General features: G+C 57.3%; 3 protein-coding genes across 7 annotated transcripts in view; 2 read left to right on the top strand and 1 right to left on the bottom strand.

Moving 5' to 3' along the window:
• The window catches only part of SSC5D (scavenger receptor cysteine rich family member with 5 domains), a 41,895-nt gene that overhangs the window by 2,359 nt on the left and 12,278 nt on the right, over positions 1 to 27,258 (bottom strand). For 2 of the 3 annotated variants that reach the window (XM_081117948.1, XM_081117949.1), the window contains exons 12-13: positions 24,390 to 24,548; positions 21,295 to 22,839 (exon numbers count right to left, since the gene is read on the bottom strand). In XM_081117948.1, coding sequence (XP_080974074.1) covers positions 21,305 to 22,839; positions 24,390 to 24,548 — 1,694 coding nt within the window. In that variant the 3' untranslated portion in view covers positions 21,295 to 21,304. Of the gene's footprint in view, positions 1 to 21,149; positions 22,840 to 24,389; positions 24,549 to 27,258 lie in introns of those variants that run through there. The other variant, XM_081117947.1, reaches the window with a different exon arrangement.
• On the top strand, positions 5,583 to 8,941 carry SBK3 (SH3 domain binding kinase family member 3; the record flags this gene model as incomplete). The annotated part of the gene is made up of 5 exons (XM_081119000.1): positions 5,583 to 5,627; positions 6,131 to 6,281; positions 6,526 to 6,728; positions 7,879 to 8,563; positions 8,766 to 8,941. 5 exons carry the CDS (start codon positions 5,583 to 5,585, stop codon positions 8,939 to 8,941), a joined length of 1,260 nt encoding a protein of 419 aa, XP_080975126.1.
• Positions 10,704 to 15,482, top strand: SBK2 (SH3 domain binding kinase family member 2). 3 transcript variants are annotated; one of them, XM_081118820.1, is made up of 5 exons: positions 10,704 to 10,783; positions 11,699 to 11,959; positions 13,675 to 13,877; positions 14,183 to 14,677; positions 14,991 to 15,482. In XM_081118820.1, exons 2-5 carry the CDS (start codon positions 11,701 to 11,703, stop codon positions 15,108 to 15,110), a joined length of 1,077 nt encoding a protein of 358 aa, XP_080974946.1. In that variant the 5' UTR covers positions 10,704 to 10,783; positions 11,699 to 11,700; the 3' UTR covers positions 15,111 to 15,482. The 3 variants fall into 3 exon arrangements, with proteins under 3 accessions (XP_080974946.1, XP_080974948.1, XP_080974947.1); XM_081118821.1 differs by having other exon boundaries at positions 10,738 to 10,840; XM_081118822.1 differs by having other exon boundaries at positions 14,183 to 15,477.

Below are 27,258 nucleotides of genomic sequence, written 5' to 3' on the forward strand. Positions count from 1 at the left end.
GAAAGATGCCTTTGGGGATGGGGGTGGGGCACTCTGGGAGAGAGGCTAGAGGCCGGGAGGAGGCTGGATGAAGGTCCACATGCGTGACGGTGGGGCCAGGACCTCTGCCAGCAGCCCAGGGGATGTGGAGAATGAATAAGGCTTAGCACAGGTCTCCAGACTTCTAGAGACCCAGGGGGTCTGTTTTATAATCCCCGGATGCTGGCTGCCGAGTCATGTTTCCATTTTAATGGGATGCTGGGTGTTACCTGTTCTAACAGAGGTGACAAAGTAGAGCCCAGTGGTGACTCTGAAACCTCAAAAAGTAACAAACTGAGCTCTGGCCAGGTGGCTCGGCTGGTTGGGTGTGTTCCCCACCCCACCTGCCCGGAAAGTTTGCTGGTTGACTCCCGGTCAGGGCACATGCCCGCGCTTCGGGCTTCATCCCCAGTAGGGGGCGTGCAGGAGGCAGCCAATGGATGTTTCTCTCTCACATGGATGTTTCTCTCTCTCTCCCTCTCTCTTCCTCTCTCTTTAGAAACCAATGAAAAAATATTAAAAAACAAACAAAAACCCCCACAAAACCACCAACACGAAGGACAACACATGGCACTACCCAGGTGTAAAGGGACACTTGGTCACAGGGTGACAGTGGACACGAGGCAGGGAGTCCTCTCGTTCCTCCTGGGCTTGGCACATGGGCGTTAACGACTCAAACCTTCCACCATACGGTGATTGCAGATTTGGAGGCTCCCAGTAAATGTCCGTGGGTTTGCGGACAGGGAATCCGTGATGACGGAGACGACTGTGTATCCGACACAGCGTGTCCTCGTGTAATTAATATAAGAACCATCAGGGAGATGGCTTACATTCCCTTTTTGGTGCTAAGTTGTCGAAATCCCCCGTCTATTTTATGCTCATGTCTCAATTAGGACCAGCCACGTGGCCAGGGCTGGAGAGCCACGCCTGGCGAGTGACTCCCGTAGCAGACACCGCGCACCACTCCTCCCCTGCACATCCTCACAGGGACCTAGGAACTCAAAAAGTAAAAATAAAAAGTCCAGGCCAGATGGAACCCCCATGGAGAGCTGGGGGGCTGGGCCAAGGAAGCCGGCCTTCTCTCCTCCCACCCAGGAGGCCCCCGCGAGGCCAGCGCGCCGATGGTGCCCACTCAGCACAAGTCAGCGCCGTCAGAACGGTCCCTGCAGCCCGGCTCGTGAGAGCGGAATGTGGGGGAATAAAATGACCATCGACAGAAGTGGGCACCCATGAAACAGCCTGGCCACAGGGTAGGGGAGTCAGCGCCTTGCACAGAAGAGAACTTGAGGTTCATGCCACACGTGGCAGCAGCTCACAGCGTGCGCTAATGAGGACAAAGGCAGCTGGGGAAGGTCACAGACACAATACTATTTATACATTTCACGGCCTGCAAGGCGATACTCTGTAGCGGATCTGGGTCTACGCACCCGGAGCACGAGCGTTTTTTAAATAACAGACACCTCCTCAGGGGCCTGGGGAGGGTTCCGATCAAATTTGAAAAGTTGTATTTCTTCAGCTGGACGGTCGTGGCCAGGAAGGGGCTCAGTATAGTATTCGGGATTTTTTTTTTTTTATGATCCTCACTCAAGGATGTTTTCATTGATTTTTTTTAGAGAGAGAGGAAGGGGGAGAGACACAGACGCTGATGTGAGAGAGAAACATCCATCGGTTGCCTCCCAGCCCTGCCCCGACTGGGGCCTGACTAGAGATCGAACCCAAAACCTAGGTGTGTGCCCTGACCAGGAATCGAACCCAATAACTTCTGGTGTACGGCACAGCGCTCTAACCAACTGAACCACTCTTTTAAACATTTCTTTGACCCTGGCCGGGTGTGGCTCAGCGGTTGAGCATCGACCTGGGATCCGGGCGATCAGGGTTCGATCCCCGGTCAGGGGCGCGTCGGTCAATGACTCTCACCATCGATGTTTCTCTCTCTCCCCCTCCTTTCCTCTCTCTGAAATAAAGATATATTAAAAAAAATTTTTTTTGGAAATACATTTTTTCAATTAGAGTTGATATACAATATTATATTAGTTTCAGGTGTATATGACAGTGATTAGACATTTATATAATTTATGAAGTGACCCCCTGGATAAGTCTAGTCCCCACCTGGCACCATCCATAGTTATTATAATATTATTGACTATATTCCCTGTGCTGTACTCTACTTGTTTGCGTTTTTTCTTTTTTATCTCTTTTTCAGTCCAAGGATAGGGTGGGAGAGCTGGTGGGTTAAGTTGTCAAATGTACAGTCTTTGATGCGTGAGTTAACTTTTTTATGTGATCTTTCAGTATATATTTTATTCATTAAATTTATTTGAAAAAAATAACACATATAACAAAATAGACAAGTTGGGCAAAAGTAGGTTTACAGTTGTGTGTACGTGAAACAGAGTTTATTCTTGTAGTATTTATTAATTATTGTGTTATTTTCTATATGAACTGTAAACCTCCTTTTGCCCCACCCTATATATACTCTACTACATATAACAGATAATACATAATATAACTATATACAAGTTAATGCAAATCCCATTTATTATTATATTATGTGCAATCTATTATACACAGGCACACCTCGGAGATACTGGGGTTTGGTTCCAGACCACAGCAGTAAAAAGAATTGTACTTTTGTTACTGGAAGGTCTTGCCTTCAATTTGGCAAAAACCACCAGTGAAGCGTAATAAAGTGAGGGATGTAATACACTGTAGGTGTTTTTCTTCTTTATTTTTATTGTTGACACCATTACCGGTGGCATTGTAGATGTTCATGTCTCTTTAACAAGAATACTCCGGGTGGGAGCTGCCATGACTCCCAGTTCAGAAGGAGGAAACTGAGGCACACAGACAATGGGACACTTGGAGAGCAGTCACTTGGCCAAGGGGACAGCCAGGAGGAGGGGTCACAGGAGGAGCCCTTGGGGCTGGCAGGCAGGAGACGCTGGACCGGTGGTGGCGGGAGGCCTGGGGCCAGCTGTAGTGAGGCGTGTGCGCTCCCTGGGCTCCGAATGGAGCCTCCCCCCACACACCTGCCTCTCCAGGTCACTCCGGGTGACCCCGCAGAGTGGTGTTGCTAAATGGGGACCTGCAAAGCTCCTGGGATCATCAGTGAGCCTCTCCGTGGGTGTGTGCTGGGCGGGCTGAGGAGGGCCCAGGCCTGCAGTGCCCTATCGCCCTGCTCCCGGGCCCAGGTGGCCGCTCTGCAGCCCCCCTGCACCCCACAGCCTGCCCAGGCCCAGGGGAGGAACTCAGCTCCTGTCGGGCACCAGGGTCTGTCTCACTCAGCTGCCTGGGCTGGGGGGCAGCAGCCCCAAGTCCACAAAGCCCTCTGGAGTCCTGGCTCCACCTCCCACCAGCTGCTGCCCGGTGCCTCTGCTTTTCTGTGCCTCAGTGTCCCCATCAGTAAAGTGGAAACCGTAATTCTACAAGAGCAGGCTTGCAGGACCCCATTAGGTCCTGAATGAAAAGAAAAAACACAAACAGAGCCCGAGGCTGGTACCTGATTAGCATAGAACAGTCATCACTGAATTATTTCATGGTCCACTTTTTTTTTCCACTGATTTTTTTTTTAGAAAGTGGAAGGGAGGGGGAGAGAGAAACATCAATCAGTTGCCTTGTGTACGCACCCAGGGAACTGAACCCACGACCTAGGCATGTGCCCTGACCCGTAATCACACCCGCAACCTTTTGGTACAGGAGACGACCAACTGAGCCACTCGGCCAGGGCCCGCTGCAGTATTTTAAAGCAAACATCGGGCATCGTGTCATTTCATTCCCAAAGTTTTCCATAGGCTATAATTTACTTTAAAATACTTCATCACCCTGCCCCCTTCCCCCCCAAAAAAAAGAGATAACTCGAGGATGGAGCAAAGTTCTCCTTGGTGGAGTCTGGTCACTCGCCAGAGAGAGTTCACTGTGGCTCTTTTGACTTCTCTGTATGTTGCCAGTTTTGCACAATCGAATCTCCAAAAGGTCAAAGAGCAAACGAACTGCTCCCTCTGCCCCCCCCCCCCCCCCCCCCCCCCCCCCGTGCCCAGGGGCAACACAGAAGCCAATTTCCGGAGATCCTTCCAGAGCGTGGGTGATGGTTGTTGCTGTCTTATTAATAGCAGGCCGTAGTAGTGGTGAAAACCGATCCCGGCCTCTGACAGGGCCGTGAGTCAGCCTGGCCCAGGTCCTGCCGACACCTCTGCCCTCTCTGGCCTGTGTAAGGCCATCTGTCTCTCGGAACCTCAGTTTCCTGCTCTGCAAACTGGGGACAAATCCCCACCTTTATTAGGTGCCTAGGAAGATCCCGTGTAAAGCACCCCCACCTCCCCCCAAAGTCAGACTCAAAGTGGGTGCTGAAGACATGGGAGAAGGCCTTTCCCCACCATCTCTTAGCTCTGAGCTCCTGGGTCTGAGGGAGGAGGGGCTGGGGGTCTGGGCTCCTGGGTCTGAGGGAGAAGGGCCTGGGGGCCTGGACTGCTAGGTCTGCGGGTTCAGGGGGCTGGGAACCTGGACTCCTGGGTCTGTGGGGTCAGGGGGCTGGGTGCCTGGACTCTTGGGTCTGCAGGTTCAGGAGGCTGGATGCCTGGACTCCTGGGTCTGAGGGTTCAGGGGGCTGGGAGCCTGGACTCCTGGGTCTGAGAGAGAGGCTGGGGGTCTGGACTCCTGGTACTATGCGGCAGGGCTCTGGAATGGTCTCCCTGGTCCTGAGGCCAGCATTCCCAGCCCAGGGAGGAACCCAAATGCACAGAACTCTATGTTATACACCAGGTAAGGTCTGTGAAGGGGTCTGTCTCCCTTTTCCCACAGTTCTCAGGCCTGGCCTCCGGGGGTTCACAATATGTTTTGTCCCCTCTGTCCTGGGACTAGAGCCCAGACTCCAGGCTGGTCTAAGTTTGGAAGGGGGAGGGAGGGGGGCAGCAGGTCAGAGGGGGTGAGGGAGGGGTGTGAGGGGGGACGGGATGTCTCTGAGCTGTCACACACACCCCTGTCCCAGGCCCAGGAAAAGGGAGGGACAAAAGACTCTGAGAGAGTCAGGAACAAAGACAGGAGAGAGACGGAGAGACTCTGGGGAGAGGAACCACAGGGAAGCCAGCGTGAGGGGAAACCAGAGAAACAGAGAAGGGGAGGGTAACGCAGAGTGGGGGACACCCCGTAACAGACAGTGGTGACAGCAGTGGAGACAGCCTGGGGACAAGAAAGAGGGGCCAGGGACCAACAGGGACAGGACAGGGAGATCTACCCCGAGACCCAAGAGCTGGAACGGGGAGGGTGGCGGGGAGGCCTGGGGGTGGGGGGAGAAGAGGTGAGGAGTGACAGACGTCAACAGGATAACACAGAGCAGGACCCACAGACACTGGAGGGTGAAAAAGGGAGGAGACGGGTCAGGTAGAGACAGTCAGAGGAATCTCTTGACCCAGGCAGATGCAGAGGGAGACGGAGGCAGGCCCTTTCAGACAAGTTCCTGGCCCTTGGAGGGGTAGGGCGCCCGCAGTGAGCTTGGGTGGGCCGGTTGCCTTTTGAGGAGCCCAGACAAGGGAGAGCCCAAGGGCCAGACGACACCAGGCAGCCCCAAGATGGAGCTCAGGGGCCATGAGAACGAGGAGGATGGGGACCAGGAGGTGAGAGATGAAACACAAGGGAGGAAGAGAGAGGCCAAGGGACAGAGCAGGGGGAAGCTGAGTCAGAGATGGAAGGGGTAAGGACAGAGGGCAGACCCTGAGGCACAAAGGAACAGAGGAACATCAGAGACCCAGAATAATACAAACCCGAGGACACACAGCAGGACCAAGGCCCCAGAGAAAATGGGAAACAGGGGGAGAGATGGGTGGAGTGGGGGATTGTGTGGGTGCGGATGCAGCCCCCAGTGGAACGGGGGGCTTCTGGGGGCTCCCATGGATGGCAGTGGGTGGAGTCTCTGAGACAATCACCCCTAACCTTGCCAGAACACAAAAACAGGTGGCTCGAGGCTGGGTGAGTCATTGTGACTCATGCTCCTCTCTGGGGACAGTGACCCCACCCTTCTGACCCCCCACATAAGCCCTGGAGTTGGCCTTCAATCTCCCCCACTTCTCTCAGTGGGTCCCAGACTCATCCCCTCCCCACCTCTGTCCGTCTCCTGCAGGAGGACACAGCTACGGCCCTCCAACGGCTCGTGGAGCTGACAGACACCAGGGTGACCCCAGCGAGGAATCTGCGTGTCCAGTATCGCCTCATCCGCAAGCTTGGCTCAGGCTCCTACGGCCAAGTGCTCCTCGCCCGGCCTCGCCAAGGGGGTGAGTTCGGCCACCAACAGGCAGACTCCAGGACTGCCCGTAGTAGGGTTCTCGGACGCCACCGAGATAGGGAGCATCCCGGGAGAGCTAATGGGGACCCTTCTTGTTCGGGGCTCTCAGAAAGTTAAGAGCTCTGTGATCTTCTGAAAAACAGAGCCCACCCAGAGAGGGTAAGAGGCTTGCCTGAGATCACACAGCAAGGTCAGAGTGCCCCATGTCCCTTCTGCCCCCATCTCCCTGGCAGGTCCTGCCGTGGCTCTGAAGCTCCTACGCCGGGACTCGGTCCTGAGAACCACCTTCCTGAGGGAGTTCTGTGTGGGCCGCTGCGTCTCATCACACCCGGGCTTGCTCCGGACCCTGGCTGAACCCCTGCAGACCCCCCGGCACTTCGCCTTCGCCCAGGAGTACGCGCCCTATGGAGATCTCAGTGGGATGCTGCACGAACCGGTGAGGCAGGCAGGGGACAAAGGTTGGGATGGCTCATCCAGGCGCAACTTTGTCCCAAACCCCACTTCTACCTCCAACCCTGACCCCCAAATCAGTGCCCAGCCTAGCTCCACCCTGAGCCCCCAAATGACCTCCTTATTTCTAATTCTCAGTGCCGTTTCATGTCTGACCCTAACCCTGGTTCATCCAAACACAAGCTCGGATGGGCAGGGGGTTGGGGTTGGGATTGAGGGTGCGTTAGGTCTGACGGCAGCGGTGGGGACAGAGACAGAGCTGGGATTCCAGTGAGCACTGAGACCGGGAGTGTGGGCGTGAGCAGGGCGAGGGGTCCGAGTGGGGGCTGTTCATAGACTGGTCATGGGTGTGGAGCGGAGCATGGATGGGGTGCAGAGGGGGCAGAGGCAGTGAGGACATGCAGGCGGACTGGGCTGGACTGGGCCGGAGATGGGTCGCCTCTAGGAAGGAGACCGGCTTGGATGGAATCCATGAGATTCTAGGGGGACCTGAGTACAATGATTAGGGGGGACCGTCTTTGGGAATAGGCATGGGATTTGAGACAGGGCTGGGGATAAACGGGAGGGAGGGAGGGAGGGGAGATGACTGGATGGATTTGGGGTCTTACGTAATTGAACACGTTATTGGATTGCTGGCTGCCTGGTGGGGTGCGTGGCGAGTAGAAATGCTGTAGGATACTGTTGGGTGGAAAAATGGTTTGATGGCAGATTGCTGGCTGGCTGCCTGGCAGCCGCGTGGATGGATTTATCAATCGATTGATGAAGTGAACTGTGGAAGTTTCGAGTAAGGTCTGAATTGGAGATGGGACCTAAATTAGCATGGGACTAAGGACAGGGTTAAACATGGGGTTTGCGTTCTCGCTGGAGTCAGTTTAGAGGCTTGGTCTTGGGTGTCAGGGTGGGGGGCAAGTTGGAGGGAGGCGGAAAGAGCTCCCGGTTCAGTTTCGGGCTTGGTCTACAGCAGCACAGGTGAGGGGCCCGCCGTGGTTGAGGACCATCTGGAGAAGGTGTTGGGGGGGGGTTACAGGGACACAGGGGTAGCCACTGGTCGGGGGTTCTGGATTCTTGAACCCCAAGAAGCGAAATAAAGAAGGAACCAAGCCACCTTGACCTTGACCTTCTCTCCTTGACCCCAGGGCCTGCCGGAGCTGCTGGTGAAGCGGGTGATGGCCCAGCTCGCTGGAGCCCTGGACTTCCTGCACAGCCGGGGGCTGGTCCACGCCGACGTGAAGCCAGACAACGTGCTGGTCTTCGACCCTGCCTGCAGCCGTGTGGCCCTCGGAGACCTGGGTCTGACCCGGCCCGAGGGCAGCCCAACCCCCGCCCCGCCGGGGCCGCTGCCCTCCGCCCCACCCGAGCTCTGTCTCCTGCTGCCACCTGACACCCTGCCCCTGCGGCCGTCCTTGGACTCCTGGGGCCTGGGGGTGCTTCTCTTCTGTGCGGCCACGGCCTGCTTCCCTTGGGACGTGGCCCTGGCCCCCGACCCCGAGTTCGAGGCCTTTGCTGGCTGGATGACCACCAGGCCCCAGCCACCTCAACCACCCCGCCCTTGGGACCAGTTTGCGCCCCCGGCTCTGGCTCTGCTCCAAGGGCTCCTGGACCTGGATCCTGACACGAGGAGCCCCCCACTGGCTGTTCTGAACTTCCTGGGGGATGACTGGGGGTTGGAGGGGAACAGAGGGGGACCTGGGGGCTCGGAGAGTATGTCTGGTGAGGATGGGGAGGAGGAGGGGGGATCAAGCTTGGAGGAGTGGACAGATGAGGAGGAGCATGACCAAGGTGGCGGGAGGATGGGGACAGATGGGGGAGCTCCCAGGCCAGGTGACTGAGACAGGTGGCCAGAGCCTGAGCCAAGGGCCCCTCCCGCAGCCTCCATGGCCACCTGGATGGAGAGACAGCTGCTCCCGGGAGCACAGAGATGGAATACACTGCATCTCTCCCTGCTGCAGGCCCCGCTCGGTGGCACCACTCCCTCCCAAACGAAGACCTGGGAGCCCAGGACCCTCGTCTCCTCCCCCCTCAGACCCAGGGGTCCTGGCCCCCAGCCCCTTCTCCCTCAAGTACCTGTCTTCTTCCTTCTGTCCTGAACGTGTCTCCTTGGAGGAAGGCGCCGTTTCCCCTATAGATACATCTCCGCACTGTCGGGACATGTTGGATGCGGGGAAGTGGAGTTCCGATGAGGGTACCCCTCTCCTCTAAGACCTCTCATGACTCCCACTGTCCATGGCACCAAACCTGGGCTTTCAAGATCCGACGCCACAGAAACCTCAGCCTGCCCCTGCCTCTCCCATGTCCCTGGGCTCCTGGTGACACTGAGGGAGCCACGCATCCCTTGTGGACCTAAATCTGCATGCTCACACGTTCATGTACACGCAGGCACATGCACCATTCCCCGTGTCCCCCCCAGAACGCCTTCCCAGCTCCGTACCTCCAGAAGCCCCCGCCTGGGCCCTCTCCGGCCTGCCAGGAGCTGGATCCGGGTGGTGGTGTCTCCATGTTCTCCAGGCTCCCTCTCAGGTGCTCCAGCACGGACTCGGCCTCTTATTTCTACATCCTTCCATCCTCTGCGCCTGCATCCGAGCGCCCTGTGCCTGCTCATGTCCGAGCACGCAGTGTGTGACCGCCCATGCTCAGGGCCACGGTGGTTGGATGGATCTCTGTCCACCAGGCAGCACCCAGCACAGTACTCCTGCCTCCCCTGGGGACGCTGACAGGACCATGTCCCAGTGGCCGCACAGCGTCAGGCATGGGGACTCTGCTTCCTCCTGGGAATCTGTCCTGCGTGCTTTCTAATATATATTTCTTAATTTTTAATGTTTTTATTGATTTCAGAGAGCGGGAGGGAGAGGGGGAGAAGATAGAAACACTGATGAGAGAGAAACATCGACTGATCGGCTGCCTCCTGCACGCCCCCTGCTGGGGATGGAGCCCGCAACCCAGGCATGTGCCCTGCCCGGGAATCGAACCTCCACCTCCTGGTGCACGAGATGACACTCTACCAAGGCTGGGCCCTGTGCACTTTCTAGATTTTAAGAGTGGTTCACTTGACGCAGCAACGTGGTGTCCTGGGTTGACCCCTGGGGCAGAAAGAGGCTGTTGGGGGAAACACTGATGAGACGGGACAGCTAGTGTTTGATCATGAATTTCCCAGCTTGGACACATGCACTGTTGGCTGGGAGACACTGGCCCGCTGGGGACCTGGGCTAGGGCACACGGGAGCGCTCAGCACCATGTTTGTAGCTGTTCTAAAACTTCAGAAAATCTAAAGTTATTCTGAAATAAAAAGTGTATTTTAAACGAATTAAGTGAGTTCCCATCTGTCACCTTGCTAGGAACCTGAGGGGTGGGTGTCCTGGTTCAGGTGCTGAGCCCGGCCTCTCCCCACTGTGAAGTCTGCGGGCTCAGACTCGACCCTCCATCTCCCTCCCCTCAGGTCCCTCTCTTCCCAGTTGTCCACCACCTGCTGCCCCTCGGCCCCAAGTCTGAGCTCATCTCTCACTGCATCGTTCTGGAATCCGCTACCTCATCCTGTTCCCACAGGACCCCAGTGTCTCATCCCGGGACACCTCTCAGCGAACACTTGTGTTTGACCTGTCAATGGGCCACTGATGGGCAGCTGGGGGGGGGGGTCAAGGCAGGGGCTCCACAGAGAAATGACTTCATTCTCCACAGGCCAGCCGGACTCCTGGGTCTGAGGGAGGGGGCTGGGGGCCGGATCTAGGGTCTGACAGAGGAAAGGGCTGGGGGCCTGGACTCCTGGGTCTGAGGGAGGAGGGGCTGGGGGCCTGGGTTTCATGGAAGAGGCACTGAGCTCCTGGGTCTGGGACATTTGTCTCACCACCGCCAGTTCTAGGAGTCAACACACGATGTCGCTCTGACCCTAGTGGGATGGAGGGGGCGGGGACAGAGGCGGGGCTTAGGACCCCTAGGTGGGGGTGGGGGCGGGGTCTTGCTCCTGGGCAGGCCTCCGCTGGCATGGGCTCTGAGTGCTGGACACTGACCACAGCGGGCAGACGAAGGGTCAGGCAAGCCTTGGAGAAGGTGAGGTCCAGAGGTCGAAGCCCAGGTCAGGAGGAGGCAAAGGTTAAAGGGCCTGAGGTGAGCAGCACCTGAGAGTGAAGCCAGGCAGGTGGCCAGAGTCTGGGCTCCCTCAGGAGAGCAGGACTGGACCTTAAGGCTGTAGAGGGGTTGAGTGTCAGGGACGCAGAGTCTGGGGGTCCCAAGATATGTGAGTTGTATAGGTTCCAGTAGAGATCGGACCGGGGACCCGGACTCCTGGGTCTGAGGGAGGAGACTGGGGGCCTGGACTCCTGGGTCTGAGGGGAGAGGGGTGGGGGCCTGGACTCCTGGGTCTGGGGGAGGAGACTGGGGGCCTGGACTCCTGGGTCTGAGGGGAGAGGGGTGGGGGCCTGGACTCCTGGGCCTGAGGGAGGAGGGGCTCTTTGGCCCCTCCCGTCGTGACTCGGTCTCCCTCATCATTAAAGGCATTGGGGAGTGGGGAACCAGCTGTGAGTTGGGGTGAGGTCAAGCCTAAGATCACAGATGTCTCTCACCTCCGCCCCCACAGTCACCCAATGGCCCAAGGGTGAAAGATGAACCAGATAACTCGAGACACCCCCATCTTGTTTCCAAAGCAAACAGACTTGGGCCCAGGGGTGGGTGAGCAGCCTCTGTCTCCTAAGCGCAAACAGGTGCTCTCTGCCCCTGGGGGCCGGGAGGGCAGGGCTGTGCACACCAGGGACAGGGTGGGGACACCTGGGCTCGATGGGAGCAAGAACTCGGGAGCAGTCCCAGCCCGGAAAGGCCCTGGGGGCCCTAGCCCTCCTTCCTCAGAGCCGAGGCGTCCAGGCCCCCAGCCCCTTCACCCTCAGACCCAGGAGTCCAGGGCCCCAGCCTCTCTTGAGACCCGCGTCCGGCAGCGGGGCCCTGGGTCACCCTCCACACTCTGCCCTGCAGACATGCCCGGCAAACAGTCAGATGAGGAGGAGGTGAGGGGGGGGGCTGTTGAGAATGGAGCCGACGCTGACGAGGACCTGGGGGGCCTCACGGCGGAGGAGCTGCAGCAGGGCCAGGAGGCGGCGCTGGCCCTGGAGGACATGGTGACGCTGAGCGCACAGACCCTGGTCCGAGCCGAGGTGGATGAACTCTATGAGCAAGTGCGTCCCCTGGGCCAGGGCCGCTTCGGCCAGGTCCTGCTGGTCACCCACCGTCAGAAAGGTACGGGGCCTGGGGACAGGTGGGGGGTGCAGGGGGGTGCCGGTCCAGGGGGAGGCCAGCCCCCGCTGCAGAGCCTGAAGACCTGAATCCAGGCTGGCTCTGCCCTCCGAGCTGTGTGTTCTTGGGAAGTCCTCTGCGAGCATGTTATGGCCGTAGTTGCCGGGACAACAGGGTGCAGAGAGGTCCCCCCTTGCAGCCTCACATGTGGCCAGCTTATCGGTCACCATGGGGATGGTTCCGAGTTGGGCTGTGCACCAGGCACCTAGCAATCTGGTGTCCCTCTGCCCAGTGTGCACTCCCACTGCCACCCTTCCCAGGGAACTAGGGCCTGTGGATGGAACTGTGGGATCGCTGTCAGTCAGGACTCCCCTTCCGAGGACCCCTGGGGCTTGGCCCTTCCCGGGTGGCGCTGGGACCCAAGAGGAGTCTGTAGGCCCCCTTCAAGAAGGTGGTCCCGGGGCTGCCTCAACACAGGACCCTGGATGGGGTGGTAGAACATCAGAAATCTGTCCTCTCCCTGTTGGTCCTGGAGGCTGCAAGCTCGAGGTCCAGGTGTCACAGGGCTGCTTCTCCTGAGGCCTCTCTCCTGGGTGTATAGACGGCCATCTCCTCCCTGTGTCCTCGTGCGGTCCCCCCCTCTGTGTGTGCCTGTGTCCTAATGTCCTCTGATTGGACGAGGCAGAGACCACCCTATGACCTCATTTTACCCCTTTCAAGACCCCATCTCCAAATAGTCACATTCTGCCATATCGGGGGTGGGGACTTCCACATGTGAATTGGGGGCGGGGGGGGGGGGATCTGATTCAGCCCAGAACATGAAGAAAGACAGACCCAGACCTGGGTCATCAAAGAGCCTGGAGGCAGGAGCAACAGGCACCAGAGGCATATAAAGGCCACCTGGTCCACTGGTGCTTCATCCCTCGTAACTGGAGGCCTGGGGGAGCTGCCCTGGGCTGGGTGGGGCTGGGGCTGGGGCTGGGGTTGTCGCCGTCCTGGACACCATCGAGGGACTGTGGGTGGCCCAGATGGGCAGAGTTTAGCGGAACGGAAGGCACCGCAGGCCATGAATGGCATCGCAGACGCCTCCAGCTGCTCTGTCCAGCTGGGGAGTGAGCAGAGGGGGAGGGTCAGCATCTTAGGGGAGGAGGCTGAGCTTCCTCCCTCACGTGTCTGCGGCCTCCAGAGGGCGAGGCTGGGCCCTGGCAGGTGGTGGCAGTGAAGTCAAGGAGACTGGAGTTCCCGTCTTTGGAGAGCTCACGTTCTAGGAAGCCATTCCCACGCATGATGGGATTCCTGAAAAGTCCTTAGCAGGATATAATACCCAGTGCGAGGTGTTGTCCCCAGTTGCCCCGGACACGGCTTTTGGACAGAGGTTGCTGGACCCCACAGCCACACTGGGTCACTGGAGGGTCTGAGTTCAGTTTTTATGGTGTCCCTTTGTCAGCTCCAAGTCTGAGGACTTGAGGAGGCAGGAACTCAGTAAATGCTGTTATATTATTACTGTTCCCACCGCCCTTGTGCTTGGTGGCCACGCTGTTTCGGGTGGGCTCGGTGGGGAGGCAGGAACTGGAGCAGGGAGAGATGGTGTATGGAAGAGACTGTGCTGGCGACCGGCAAGGGTGACCCTGGCCCTAGCTGCCCCCACACCTGCCCCTCCATCCCCAGGCATGCCCCTGGGTTCTGGCTGTCCCCACACCTGTCCCTGTTGTCCCCAGGCACGCCCCTGGCGCTGAAGCAGCTCCCAAAGGCCTCCACGTCCCTCCGTGGCTTCCTGTACGAGTTCTGCGTGGGCCTCTCGCTGGGCGCGCACTCCGCCGTGGTGGCGGCCTACGGCATTGGCATCGAGTCCAGCAACTCCTACAGCTTCCTGATGGAGCCCGTCCTGCACGGGGACCTCATTGCCCTCATCCAGCCCAAGGTGGGTTCACCGGTCCCTGGCAGCCCCCGGGGGCCTCCCCGGGTCTCACACAAGCACCCTGAACAGCCTGGACTTGGGAATCATGCTGGCTGCCCCGGGGCCACGAGGTCACACGAGACCCTGCCAGACCTCACTGGGCGTCATGGGGTCACACTGGGGCTCACGGGTCCTCCCGGGTCACACCAGGGCCAACCTATTTGAGGCCCCCATTCTCCTGGGCCTGCTTCCTGGGGCTGGGGAGCAGCTGTATCACCGAGTCCCCTCGGGGGCGGGAGGGACAGAGGCCCTGACGCGTCTGCCCGCAGGTGGGCCTCCCGCAGCCCGCGGCCCAGCGCTGCGCCGCCCAGCTGGCCTCGGCCCTGGACTACATCCACTCGCTGGGCCTGGTGTACCGCGACATCAAGCCCGAGAACGTGCTGGTCTGCGACCCGCACTGCCGGCGGGTCAAGCTCGCCGACTTCGGCCACACGCGGCCCCGGGGGACCCTGCTGCGCCTGGCCGGGCCGCCCATCCCCTACACGGCGCCCGAGCTGTGCGCGCCCCCGCCGCTGCCCCAGGGCCTGCCCATCCAGCCCGCGCTGGACGCCTGGGCGCTGGGGGTCCTGCTCTTCTGCCTGCTCACGGGCTACTTCCCCTGGGACCAGCCCCTGGCCGAGGCCGACCCCTTCTACGAGGACTTCCTCACCTGGCAGGCCTCGGGCCAGCCCGGGGACCGGCCTCAGCCCTGGGCCGGCCTGACGCCCGCCGCAGACGCTCTGTTGTGGGGGCTGCTGGAGCCCCAGCCCCGAAAGAGGAGCCCGGTGAGCTCGGTCCAGGGCTACCTGGGCCGGCCCTGGAGGCAGCAAGGGGGGGAAGCCGAAGAGGTGGAGGAGAGGGAGGAGGGGGTGGAGGGGGACTGAGACCGAGATGGGCCGGGCAGCCTGGGCCCACACTCGGGAGGAAACCGGGCCCACATCCTGAGGCCTCCTGGGCATTCGTGTGGAGGCTTTTGGCTTATTTCCTGCCTGTTTGTGCCCCTGTCTCATTACCTCCCCATTTCTGCCCTCCCTGTCTCCCTGCCTGGGCCTGTGGGGTCCCTAAATGTCTATGCACACCTGTCTCCATCTACCCCAGGGCCTTTGCACTTGCCGCCTCTTGGCTCATCCTCTCATCTCCTGCGAACCTGAGATGCTCCCACCTCAGTCCTCTTGGGGCCACCCTGCCCCACCCTGGGCAGCAGTGCAGGGGCTCTGACCTGGCATTCCCACCTGACTGTCCGTGGTGACACCCAGGCCCCTCCAGCTGCTCGGTGTCCTCTCGTGGTTACTCTGTGCCCTGCTGGAGCATGAGGTCCTGGACAGCGAGGGCCCTGCCCTGTCCTGTCCCCTTACACGTCCCACACAGCTGAGGCCATCCTGGCCGGAGCAGTAGAGGCTTGTTGGATAAAGGGACCCCTGTGGCTTTGCACCAGCCGGTCCTTCTCCCTCTTCTGTCCCTCCTCCCCCTGGGTTTCCCTCACCTGGGGCCCTTCCCCTTCCTCCCATGTGCTGGGCGATGCCCTCTCGACAAACTGCTTCCTCCTGTCACCACAACTGCTCTCTGCAAATAAAGTCCATCTGGCCCTTTGGTCTTCGTGATGCTGTTGGTCTGTCAGCTCATGAAAGGGAAGGACGCGGCGCACGCGTGTGCATGTGCATGTGTGTGTGTGTGCACGTATATGTCCGCTCTTGCACCACAGAGAGCTCTGTGCAGGAGGGAGAGAGGAGAGAGGGAAGGAGACAGAGGGGGGAGGAGGGACAGACAGACAGATGGAGACAGAGACTGAAAGAGAGAGCAAGAGACAGAAAGAGGGAGGGAGAGGGAGGGAGAGCAGACCGCCCGCAGCCGAGGGTGCGGGAGGCCGGCTCGGGTGTGCGGTTGGGGGCTGGCTGCCTCTGTGGGGGTCTGGGCCTGTCTGCCTGTCCACGTGTGGGAGGAGACGGACTGAAGGGGGCCTGGAAGTGTCCGCTGTTGGCGGCCAGGAAGGGAGCTGGGTTTGAGCGTGTATTCCTGTGTGTGAGTGTGAGTGTGAGTGTGAGTGTGTGAGTGTGAGTGTGAGTGTGTGAGTGTGTGAGTGAGTGTGTGTGTGAGAGTGTGTGTGTGTGAGTGTGAGTGTGAGTGTATGTGTGAGTGTGTGAGTGTGAGTGTGTGAGTGTGTGTGAGTGTGAGTGTGTGAGTGTGTGAGCGTGTGAGAGTGTGTGAGAGTGTGTGAGTGTGTGTGTGTGTGAGAGTGTGAGAGTGTGTGTGAGTGTGAGTGTGTGTGTGTGAGTGTGTGAGTGTGAGTGTGAGTGTGAGTGTGTGAGTGTGTGTGAGTGTGAGTGTGTGAGTGAGTGTGAGTGTGTGAGTGTGTGAGCGTGTGAGAGTGTGTGAGAGTGTGTGAGTGTGTGTGTGTGAGTGAGAGTGTGTGAGTGTGTGTGTGTGAGAGTGTGAGAGTGTGTGTGAGTGTGAGTGTGAGTGTGTGTGTGAGTGTGTGAGTGTGAGTGTGAGTGTGTGTGTGTGTGTGTGAGTGAGTGTGAGTGTGTGAGTGTGTGAGTGAGTGTGTGAGTGTGAGTGTGTGTGTGAGAGTGTGAGAGTGTGAGTGTGTGAGTGTGTGAGTGTGTGAGTGCAGTCCCGGCCTGACGAGGGATGGGACAGAATGGAAGCTGGAGTGCGCTCGCCCTGTGGACATCGGATCGTATCTGTGTCCATGAGGCCGTGAGTGCGTGTGTGTGGCGGAGGGGGCAGAAGTCACCGGGCTGGCGCCACTACCAGTCACCAGCTGGGCCCCTGCCCCTTCACACCTCCCCTCTCACCAGCCCCTTCTTGGCAGCCGCCCTGTTTGCAAACACTCTGTCTTCCTCTCGGTGCCCTCCTTGGCCGCCAGCCCAGCGCAAGGCTACAACTAGAGCTGGATCAGGTGTCACTCTCTCCCTGGCCCCTGCACACACACATACCCCCCCCAGTGCCCCTGCTGTGCCTACGAGGCATTGCCTGGGGGGGTAGCGGTGTGTGTGACAGTGTGCACGGAGTGACCCCAAGGGCCCTTTGAATCTAGGTTCAATTCAGAGAACTGCAGACACAGACCCCTGTTCTGGGCAATCCAGGTGAGCTTCCTGGAGTAGGGGTCATGGGTGGGAGGTGCATTGTGGGAGAACATGATCAGGATCTCCTGCAGCCTTATCCATGAGTTGGAAATAAATCTGAAATAACCTGAGCAGTTAGGCCAAGAATATGTCCCCAAAAAGCTGGAAGTGCCAGGAGAGGGTGAGGCTGGGTGAGAGCGAGTGGAGAGGAGCAGGGGGCAGAGGTGGCTGCAGACGGTGTTAATTGGTGGCAGCAGCTGAGGCTTAACTGGGAGGTGACAACGACCAGGATGGGCCCCAGGGGCAAGGGAGGGCAGAAATTCCCAGGAAGGGGCTGGAGGAGGTGGGGCGATGCTAATTAGCTATTAGTTAATTAAGTGATACCTAATACCAATCATAATACTTAGTGCTGATGAATCTCCGCAGCCTTCCGTGGGCTCCGTCCCTTGGAGCCGCAGGGGGCAGTGACGGCCCAGCGCAGCCCTGTATCTGCCTGTGCTCGCAGCCGGTCAGGGCGGAGGTGGGACTCAAACCCAGTTTAGCTCCTGCCTAGGGCTCAGCTCTTCAATGGCAGGGATGCCTTATGTCATCAAGGGGTGAAGGGGCCCTGTGCGGGGCACTGGGGGTGTGAGCGCGAGCGTGCGAGGCTGTTACCACGAGTGTGAGTGTGTCCGTGTGTTGGTGTGACAGTGTGAGCCTGCTGTAAGTGTGTGCACGTGAGAATGGGAGTGTGAGTGTGTGAGGCAGTGAGTGTGCATTTGTGCGTGAGGATGCAAGACCGAGCATGTCGATGGAAGGAAGTGTGTGTGGGTGGGCATACACGCGTGAGAGTGAGAGTTGTGTGAGCAGGTGTCTGTGTTGGTGAGGCGGTCACCCCTCCCTTGGAGGAGGCTGGAGTGGGGGCTCCTAAATGAAGACAGAAAGTGGGGGCTGCAAAAGCCTTCAGACCCACCGAGGAGTCATCCAAAGGCAGACGACCGTGCGTGCTGGCGACGGCGAGGACAAGCTGGGGCCCTCCGCAGGCCGCCGGGAGACGGTTACCGGGTGGCCCAGCGGTTCTGCTCCCAGGCGCCTGCCCACAGTTAAGACGGGCGGCCACGTGAATGTTCACAGCGACATCGCTCACAGTAGCCAAACACTGGAAACCACCCAAATGTCCGTCAACAAATGAACGGATTCGCAAAATGCAGTCGGTCTATATAATGGAATACCACCCGTGGGAAGGACGCCCTGCCACACCCTGGGAGCAGGGAGCAGGTTTCCGAGCTCGGAGCCCCCATCCCAGCTGACCTGTCAGGAAAACGGACCAGGGTCCACTCGATTCTTCAGGGTTTTCTTTTTTTTTAAAAAAATATGTCTTTATTGATTTAGGAGAGAGGAAGCGAGAGGGGGAGAGAGAGAAATATCAGTGGAGAGAACCACCCGCCTGCTGCCTCCTGCCCACCCTCTACTGGGGGATGGAGCCCAAAACCCGGGCATGTGCCCTGACCAGAATCGAACTGTGACCTCCAGGCTCCCGGGTGGGCTCAACCACTGAGCCACACCATCTGGGCTTGATTCAGGGTTTTCTGTGGGGACAGTCATATCACAGCCAGTGGGCGATGACAGGCCTGGTCTTGGGCTAAGGGAGCACCTCTGCTCCTCCTTTGCTGAGGGGGGGGAGAAAGAGAGAGCACCTTCGTGTCTGTAAACTGTGAACGGTTTTCTCTACATCTGTCCAGCTTGCTGGGCCTCTGCAGCTACTGTTCTAAGCTTGTTGCAAGCTGGCGGGTGCACCGGGCTCAGCTGTCCCGTGGGAGGTGTCTGGGGCCAGGGCCAGCAGTACGTGGGGGCTGGCCACCCATCCTGGCCTCGCGCCCTGGGGCCAGATGTTTGGGCTTAGTCACCTGGCCAAACAAGGATAGAGTGACCAGATAATTAAACGCCTGCTTCTTCGGGGCTGGCAGAAGGTGGCAGGGGGTGGGGGACCTTGGGCCCAAGTGCCTGACAGCCTCCAGGACCCTGGCTGGCGGAGAGAGGCCAAGAGCCTGAACCCCTGGCTGGGTCCTCTGGGGTGACCCGGATCCAGGGTCAACCTGCTCCCCTCTGGAGACGGGAAAGGCGACTTTTGCTCCCCAGCTGGGGCACCATTCTCCGAGCCCCTGAGGGCCCAGGAGGGCAAGGGGAATACAGGCAGGAGCCGTCTCCTCAGCCCTTCCCAGGCCAGCAGTTATTTAAGTCTTGGGCTTAACGAGCCCTAGGAAACAGGAACCCTCTGCGTGCTCCTTTGCCTGTTGGCAGGGTGGACAGCCATGTATCAGGACCCCCAAAATCACCCCCCCAGCACGTAACTGGACCCTGCTGGCCTTTGCAGGACTGTGGGGGCGCCAGCTCACTGACCTTCCAGGACCTGTGAGCCAGGCTCAGACCGGAGATCAGAGAAACAGGGAAATAGTCCTTGCTCGAGGCAGCGGGAGCCAGATCAGAGTTGGGGGGGTCTCCCAAACCAGTCCCCAGTACACAAGCTGAGGCCCAGAGAAGGGCTGGCATGGAAGCCCATCCCCCGGAAGCCCAGGCCAGAGTCAAAGCAGGGAATCAGCATCCTGTTATTCTGGGGTAGTTCTCACTCCGCTGTGTGGCCTGAGGCAAAGAGCAGGCCCTTTCAGTCTCCTCCTGAAGTGGGGACCAAGTCCCTCCCTCCCTCACAGGGCTGTGGGGAGGCCAGGAGGTATTGAGAGCCCATGCCACGTCAGGCACAGAGGGACACAGCCAGGTGTGGGCGCGATCACACGGTTAACGGAGCACACGTCGCATGCTGAGCCCTGTCCTCCCTGCACTCACTCATCCAATCCTCAGGCGGCTGGCACTGGTGCAGCCCCACTGTACAGGGGAAAAACTGAGGCTCAGAGAAAGCAAAGGAACTGCCCTAGTCCCACAGGCAGGACACGGCCTTGAACCCAGGGTACCTGGACTTGAGCACAAACTATCTTCTTATGAGCGAGGGCCAAGTGGGACCAGCCTGGACACCAACGTTCCGTGACCTGAGCGGTGACGTGGGGGAACACTCAGCAATACCAGCACGGGACGAGCGCGTCTCAGGAGCCAGCCGTGCTAAGCGCTCTCACACACACATTGACTCATCACTTCCTCACCACAGTAACCCAAGGCTATCCCCTCCTACAGCCGGGCAGGCTCGGAACAAGACGTTATGTAACTGGCTCGGGTTCGCACCCGCAAGGACTCAAGCTCGAGCACTCAGGCACCTTCTCCACAGTTCACACCTCTCTGCTGAGCTATGGGAACAGTACGCTCCCCAGCGGGTGTTTGTGAAGATGAAATGACATCACACGCCCTGGCCTCAGTGGCTCGGCTGGTTAAGCATTGTCCTGCGCACCAGAAGGGCGGGGGTGCGATTCCTGGTCAGGGCACATACCTAGATTGTGGGTTCAATCTCCGGTTGGGTGCGTGCGGGAGGCAACCGATTGATGTCTCTCTCACATCGATGTTTCTCTCTCTCTCTCTCCCTTCTTCCCTCTCTTAAAAAAAAAAAAAAATGACATCACACAAGCAAAGCCCTGAAAACAGAGCCATTGGAAGTATGCAACGAATATTAGTCACTGTTGGGACTATCGCGCACTCATGCACTCAACAGACCCTTACACTCTGTGTCAGGCTCTCTCCTCATTTACATCTGCAAATGAGACAAAGATTTCTGCCCTCACGGGGCTTCATCATCACCGTTATCACTGTCATCGTGACCGTCTTCATCAACATCACCATTACCACCATGGCCATCACCACCACCATCATCTTCATGACCATCATCTCCATCACTGACATCACTGTCACCATCATCTCCATCCTCGCCACCATGATCACCTTCATGTACAGCATCTCCATCATGGCCACCATCATCTCCACTGTAATCATCTTCATCACCATCATCATCGGCAATCATCATGGCCATCAAAACCTTGACTATCTCCATCACCACCATCACCACCATCCCCATCCCCCTCATAACCACTGCGATCATCTTCGTCACCATCATTTTTGTCACCATCGTCACCACCATTACCCCCATCATCATCACCACCACCACCATCTTCATCATCACCATCATCACTGCCATCGCCATCATCTTCACTGTCAGAATCACCACAATCATGCTCACGATCATCATCACCACCATCCTCGCCACCTTGTACGGTACCTGTGGTATTCACAAGCAGATAAGTCTCACGATTCCACCTCTGCAGGGTTCCTCTAGTCTCCCAGAAACGTCATCCACATCTTGTTTTTAATTTGATACTTTGGTTTTCCTTTTTTGGTTGGGAGTGTCTTAAGCCCCTCCAGTCCCAAAGAGGGTCACACATCTCCCCTCAGAGGCCTCTCTTCCTCCTCTGGGATGGTAGTGGTCGGTGCAGGTGTGCTAGGGGGCCAGGCCATCTCTGCCAGTCTCTTCGCAACCTCACCCAGCTGCCCAAGACCCTGGGCAGCCTCCACCAGCTGGGTCAGCCCCAGTCCCAGGGCTTGGCGTTCCCGCTGGTCTTGCTCCAGGGCCTGGGTCAGCCTCTGCAGCTGGCTACTCACGTCCCTTACAGCAGCCACCAGCTCTACCAGGGCAGGTGGCTCACAAGCCATGACTCTTACAGGTGGCACTGGGGCTACACATGGGCCAAGGGGACCTGGGCTCTGACCAGGGATTTGCCTGAGGGTGAGATTGTCAGGAGGAGGTTGATCTAAGGGGTGGGCCATAGAGGACAGGTGGAGGTCAGTGATCACAGTGGGTTCAGAGGCTGAGTGTGGGATCTGAGGAGGTGAGGGGGGTAATTTGTGGCTATGGCTCCTAGGTGGTTTGAAGTCCTCAGTGGATGGTGTGTCCATGCTGTGGGCTGGAGAGGGCCTGGAGGAGTTGGACTCTGAGTCTGGAGAGGTATCTAGGCTTGACATATGGGATGTGGAGGAATGAGAGGTCCCCATGGAGGTCAACCGGGGGTGCAGGCTGGGCTTGACTGTTGGTTCTGGAGTGGGAAAGGGAAGTTCTGTTTCTGAGGAAGTTAAAAGGGACCTAGTAGTGATCATAGGGTTTGAGGTGGGGCCAGGAGTCAAGATGGGGTGAGCAGTGGTGGTAGGGTGAGGGCTTGTGGTAGGGTGAGGGGTCGTGGCGGTGTGAGGGGTCGTGGTAGGGTGAAGGGTCAAGACAGAGTAAGGGATTGTGATGGGATTAGGGGTTGCTGTGGGCTGAGTGGTTGTGGTGGGATGAGGGGGTGGGGTGGGGTGAGAGATCTTGGTGGGGAAAGGGGTCATGGATGGGTGAGAAGCTGTGGCTGGGTGAGGGGTCCTGGTGGTGCGAGGGGTAGTGGTTGTATTAAGGGTCATGGTGGGGTGAGAGGTCGTGGTGGAGGGAAGAGTGGTGGTGGGGGCAGGGCTGGTGGAGTGGTCTGGGGATCCAGAAGGTTCTGGGACGGTGTTGGGGTATAGAGTTGTGTCCTGGCCTGGGTCTGTGTCAGGTTCCGGGGTCAGCTCTGAGGTAGGGGACGGGCGAGTCACAGCTGCTGGTGCAGAGGGGTCCGAGGTCAGTTCTTTGGGCGAGGTGGGAGCTGGAGTGGGTGAAAGCTCAGGGGTCAGCGCTGGGACCATGGTGGCACCGAGGGTGGACAAAGGAATGCCAGGGGTTGTCACGGTGAGGTCAGAGCTCGCCCAGGAGGCCGGGTCTGGGCTGGGTGGCACAGTGTCAAGAGGGTGAGAGGTCGCCTTGGTCGAAGGTGCGGCTGCGTCGGGGATGACGTGTGGCGCCGAGTGGGAGGTCACTGGTGGGCCCGGGGAAGGGGCGGGGGGCGCCGTCCTGGCCGCCGTGGGCCGCAGCAGCCTGCGCTCGGGCCACGGTTTCCTCCCAGAACCTGCGGGAGGAAAGATGGACAGCTGAGGTCAGTCTGCCCCGCCCACCCCACGGCCATCGGCCAAGGACGGGACGACCAATCGGAAGATGCACAGCCTCGTGATGTCACCGGTCGCCGGCAGACTTCACCCCGCCCCATTGCCCCTCCCACGTCTCCGCCTCCTCCGATGTCCCCGGGCGCCACCTGGCGGCCCTCCGGGGAGGATGCTGGATGCGCGGGCGGGGTTGGCGGGGCCTGTGGAGCGCACGGGAGGCGGGAGGGGGCAGAGACGTGGGGGTGCAGGACGGTGGGGGAGTGCAGGGGGTGTGGAAGCGTGGGGAGAGATGCGGGAATGTGGGGGTGTGGAGGGCACGGGGCAGGACTGGGGGATGCAGGGGAAGGGGTGTGAGGGATGCCGGAAGGTGAGGGAGCAGGAGGGGTGGTGCCGGAGGGTTCCAAAGGGTCATCTCAGTAATCAAGATCAATGTTTTTATAACAAATTTTTTTAAAAAATCAAAATTAATGCAAAATATCCACGATGAGCAGAAAGTGAAAATTTCAACCCAAGACGACCTGGCAGAGCCAAGATTAGGAGGAGCCTGGGGCAGTAGGTCGAGTCGTGCCTTTATTTAAAATTCCTATATTTAGTTCACTGCGGTTTAATTTTTATTTTTAAAACTACTCTATTAAGATTTTATTTATTCTGATTACTGAGGGTCTGGGTGCCCCCTAAATTTGGGGCCCGAATGGGAAGCCCCCTCCTCTTCCAGGTTGGGCACGGTCCCCTGAGCCCCAGGGTTGGCAGTTTGATTCCAGGTCAGGACACTTCGCTTCCCCAAAATTCTCTGCTACCACAATGTTCTAAAGAACACGCTGAAGCCGCATGACACTGACGGGGAATCGAACCCCGATCACCTGGATCCTAGGTCGAAGCTCAACTGCTGAACCAGAGCTGCCAGGCTGCTAGATTGTTGTTTTTTCTATCAAAGAGCTCTATCCGGTGGGGATGCCTGTCTCCCCACGTCCTCACTCACGCATGGTATTATTATCTATAATTTTTTCTATGCCTGTCATTGTTTCAGTGTGAATCTTCTGGTTCTTTGTGTGAGCATTTCTACACATTCTCGTTGGCCGTTCGGGCTTCCGCTTGTGTGAATATCCTTTTCGTTACTTTTGACGATTTTCTCATAGTGTTTCCTATCATTTTCTAAATGGTTTGTCCAACAGACTTGCATAGTACAGGTTAGGGTTTCTGAACCTCAGCGCCATTGACATTTGGGACTGGGTGATTCTTTGCTGGAGGGGGGGCTGTCCTGGGCATTGTAGGTTGTGTGACAACGCCCCTGCCCCTTCACCAGGCTCCCAGTCCTGACAATCCAAACCATGTTCAGAGATCGCCAATGGCCCCCAGTTGAGGACCACTGGTGCAGGCAGTGACCCCTTATTTTAGGATACATTTCTCTTGGGTCTTTCTGGGGTAAGAGTTGGGTCACCGTTGGGGAATTTGGGGTCCGTCTCTCTACCCCACCACACAAACATCCTAGTCCTCTCGACGCAGCCACGTGTCTCACCTGTGTCTCCATGGACCCTGGGAGCTGGTGAAGGATGCCCTGGGCTCCTGGTAGTGCCAGTGGTAAGAGTGGGTCCAGGTACATCTGTGGTCCCTTTGGCCAAGGCCCCTCCTGAAGGCGTGTCCCTTGTCCAGGAAGACTCGTACCTGTTCTCACCACCTTGAGAGACATGAGAGAACTAAGTGTCCCTCCCCCTTGATCCTGACCCTCTGCTCCTGCTGGGCCCCAGCTCAGGCCTCTCATCCTGTCTGACGGGCCCATTGCCCAGATCTCCTCCCTGACCTTGCAGCCACCTTGGCCACTCAGTCGAGATGTTCTTGGCTACCAAGAACAGAAATCGGAACTAAACTAGCTCATTCTTTAATCCCCTCCCCCAAGAAAACCCTATAATATCTTTATTACTAACCTACCTGGAATAGTTCCATAATATCATTTTCCCTGTTTGTTTAGCTGAGTACATTTGGACAATCTCTACTTGACAATTTTCTATAACATATACATATATAACATATATATAAAAGTTTATTTCCTTATTTATTTATTTAATCCTAACTTGAGAACATGGGGTTTGGTTTGGTTTTGTTTTTTTGAGAGAGAGGAAGGGAAAAAGAGAGAGGGAAACATCAGTGTGAGAGAGACAAATCGATTGGCTGCCTTCCGCAGGCACCCTGACCGGGGCCAGGGATTGAACCTGCAATCCAGGTACGTGCCCTTGGCCAGGAATTGAACCGGAGACCCTTAGGTTTGCAGGCCAATGCTCTAACCACTGAGCAACACTGGCCAGGGCAATAAGCTGTTCTTTGAAAGAAATACTTAGACCTGTCAATCCTTCTTTCTAACCTCTGGATAATACTCTAACATCAGAATACACAAACACTGATTTATCTCCACCTCTCTAAAAATCAATAAAAATATTTTAAAATAATTATAAACCAAGTGGGCCCAATCTAATAATACAAATCCTTAAAACTGGAAAATTTTTCCTCAGCTTTAGTGACAGAGAAAGATGTGAAAACAGAAGGGACAGACAGAGGCAAGTAGCTGGTTTTGGAGAGGGGAAGGGGCCATAGAACAAGAAATGTGGCTGCCTCTAGAAGCCAGAGAAGGCAAGGGGACCGACTCTCTCCTGGAGCCCCCAGAAGGCAGGCAGCCTCCTGAGGCCCCTGTCTCACCCCTGACCCACGGGACTGCAAAATAAGCGGGTGTTGCCTGAAGCCATTGTGTGGTGATGTGTTTGGGACACAGAAACTGATACACCTGAATGCACGACAGAGCTAACAATATAGGGAAGATGACAAAGTCCTGGACCTGCAATGCCATTATCTCAGTCTAAGAGGCTGAAATAGAACAAGAGGAACTACAGAAAACATAGAAAAAAACCCCAAAATGCAACTAACATGCCAAGCAACAGCTACTATCTCCCTGAGACATTGAACCCTAACCGTAACCCTAACCCTAGCCCTATCCCTAACCCTACCTCTAACCCTAACCGGAGCTCTAACCCTAAACTTAGCCCTAACCCAAACCCTAACCCTAACCCTAGCCCTAAACCTAACCCTGGCCCTAACACTAACCCTGGCCCTAACCCTAACCCTAGCCCTAACCCTAACCGTAACCCTAACCGTAACCCTAACCCTAGCCTTAATCTTAACCGTAGCCCTAACCCTAACCCAAGCCCTAACCCTAACCCTACGCCTAACCCTAAACCTAGACCTAAACCTAACATTAACGCTAGCTCTAACCCTAACACCAGTTCTAACCCTAACCCTAACCTAAGGACTAACCCTAGCCCTAACCCTAACCCTAACCCTAACCCTAACCCTACCCTAACCCTAACCCTACCCCTAACCCTAACCCTAGCTCTAACCCTAACCCTAACCCTAGCTCTAACCCTAACCCTAACCCTAACCCTAACCCAAGCCCTAACCCTAACCCTAACCCTAACCCTAGCTCTAACCCTAACCCTAACCCTAGCTCTAACCCTAACCCTAACCCTACCTCTAACCCTAACCCTAGCCCTAACCCTAACCCTAACCATAACCCTAGACCTAACCCTAACCCTAACCCTAACCCTAACCATAACCATAACCCTAGCCCTAGCTCTAACCATAACCCTAAACCTAACCCTAACCCTAAACCTAGCTCTAACCCTAACCTTAACCCTAACCCTAACCCTAACCCTAACCCTAGTTCTAACCCTAACCCTAGCCCTAGCTCTAGCCCTAACCCTAGTTCTAACCCTAACCCGAGCTCAAACCCTAAACCTAGCCCTAACCCTAACCCTAACCCTAACCCTAACCCTAACCCTAACCCTAGCTCTAGCTCTAGCCCTAAACCTAACCCTAGCCCTAGCCCTAACCCTAACCCTAACCCTAGCTCTAACCCTAACCCTAGCTCTACCTCTAGCCCTAAACCTAACCCTAACCCTAGTTCTAACCCTAACCCTAGCCCTAGCTCTAGCCCTAACCCTAGTTCTAACCCTAACCCGAGCTCAAACCCTAAACCTAGCCCTAGCCCTAACCCTAACCCTAACCCTAGCTCTAACCCTAACCCTAGCTCTACCTCTAGCCCTAAACCTAACCCTAACCCAAGCCCTAACCCTAACCCTAACCCCAGCTCTAACCCTAACCCTAACCCTAGCTCTAACCCTAACCCTAACCCCAGCTCTAACCCTAACCCTAACCGTAACCCTAGCTCTAACCCTAAAGCTAGCACTAACCCTAACCCTAACCCTAACCCTAACCCTAACCCTAGACCTAACCCTAACGCTAGCTCTAACCCTAACCCTAACCCTAACCATAACCCTAGCCCTAACTCTAACCATAACCCTAAACCTAACCCTAACCCTAAACCTAGCTCTAACCCTAAC

The sequence above is a fragment of the Miniopterus schreibersii genome (assembly GCF_964146895.1).
Source record: "Miniopterus schreibersii genome assembly, chromosome: 18".
In the NCBI taxonomy this organism is placed as follows: domain Eukaryota; kingdom Metazoa; phylum Chordata; class Mammalia; order Chiroptera; family Miniopteridae; genus Miniopterus; species Miniopterus schreibersii.

Bases quoted from the DNA above. Each gene is read 5' to 3' on its own strand.
- SBK2 (XM_081118820.1), top strand. From the start codon at position 11,701: ATGCCCGGCAAACAGTCAGATGAGGAGGAGGTGAGGGGGGGGGCTGTT. The intron at 13,878-14,182 runs GTGGGTTCACCG...GTCTGCCCGCAG, and splicing joins TTGCCCTCATCCAGCCCAAG to GTGGGCCTCCCGCAGCCCGC. The intron at 14,678-14,990 runs GTGAGCTCGGTC...CATCTACCCCAG, and splicing joins AGCCCCGAAAGAGGAGCCCG to GGCCTTTGCACTTGCCGCCT.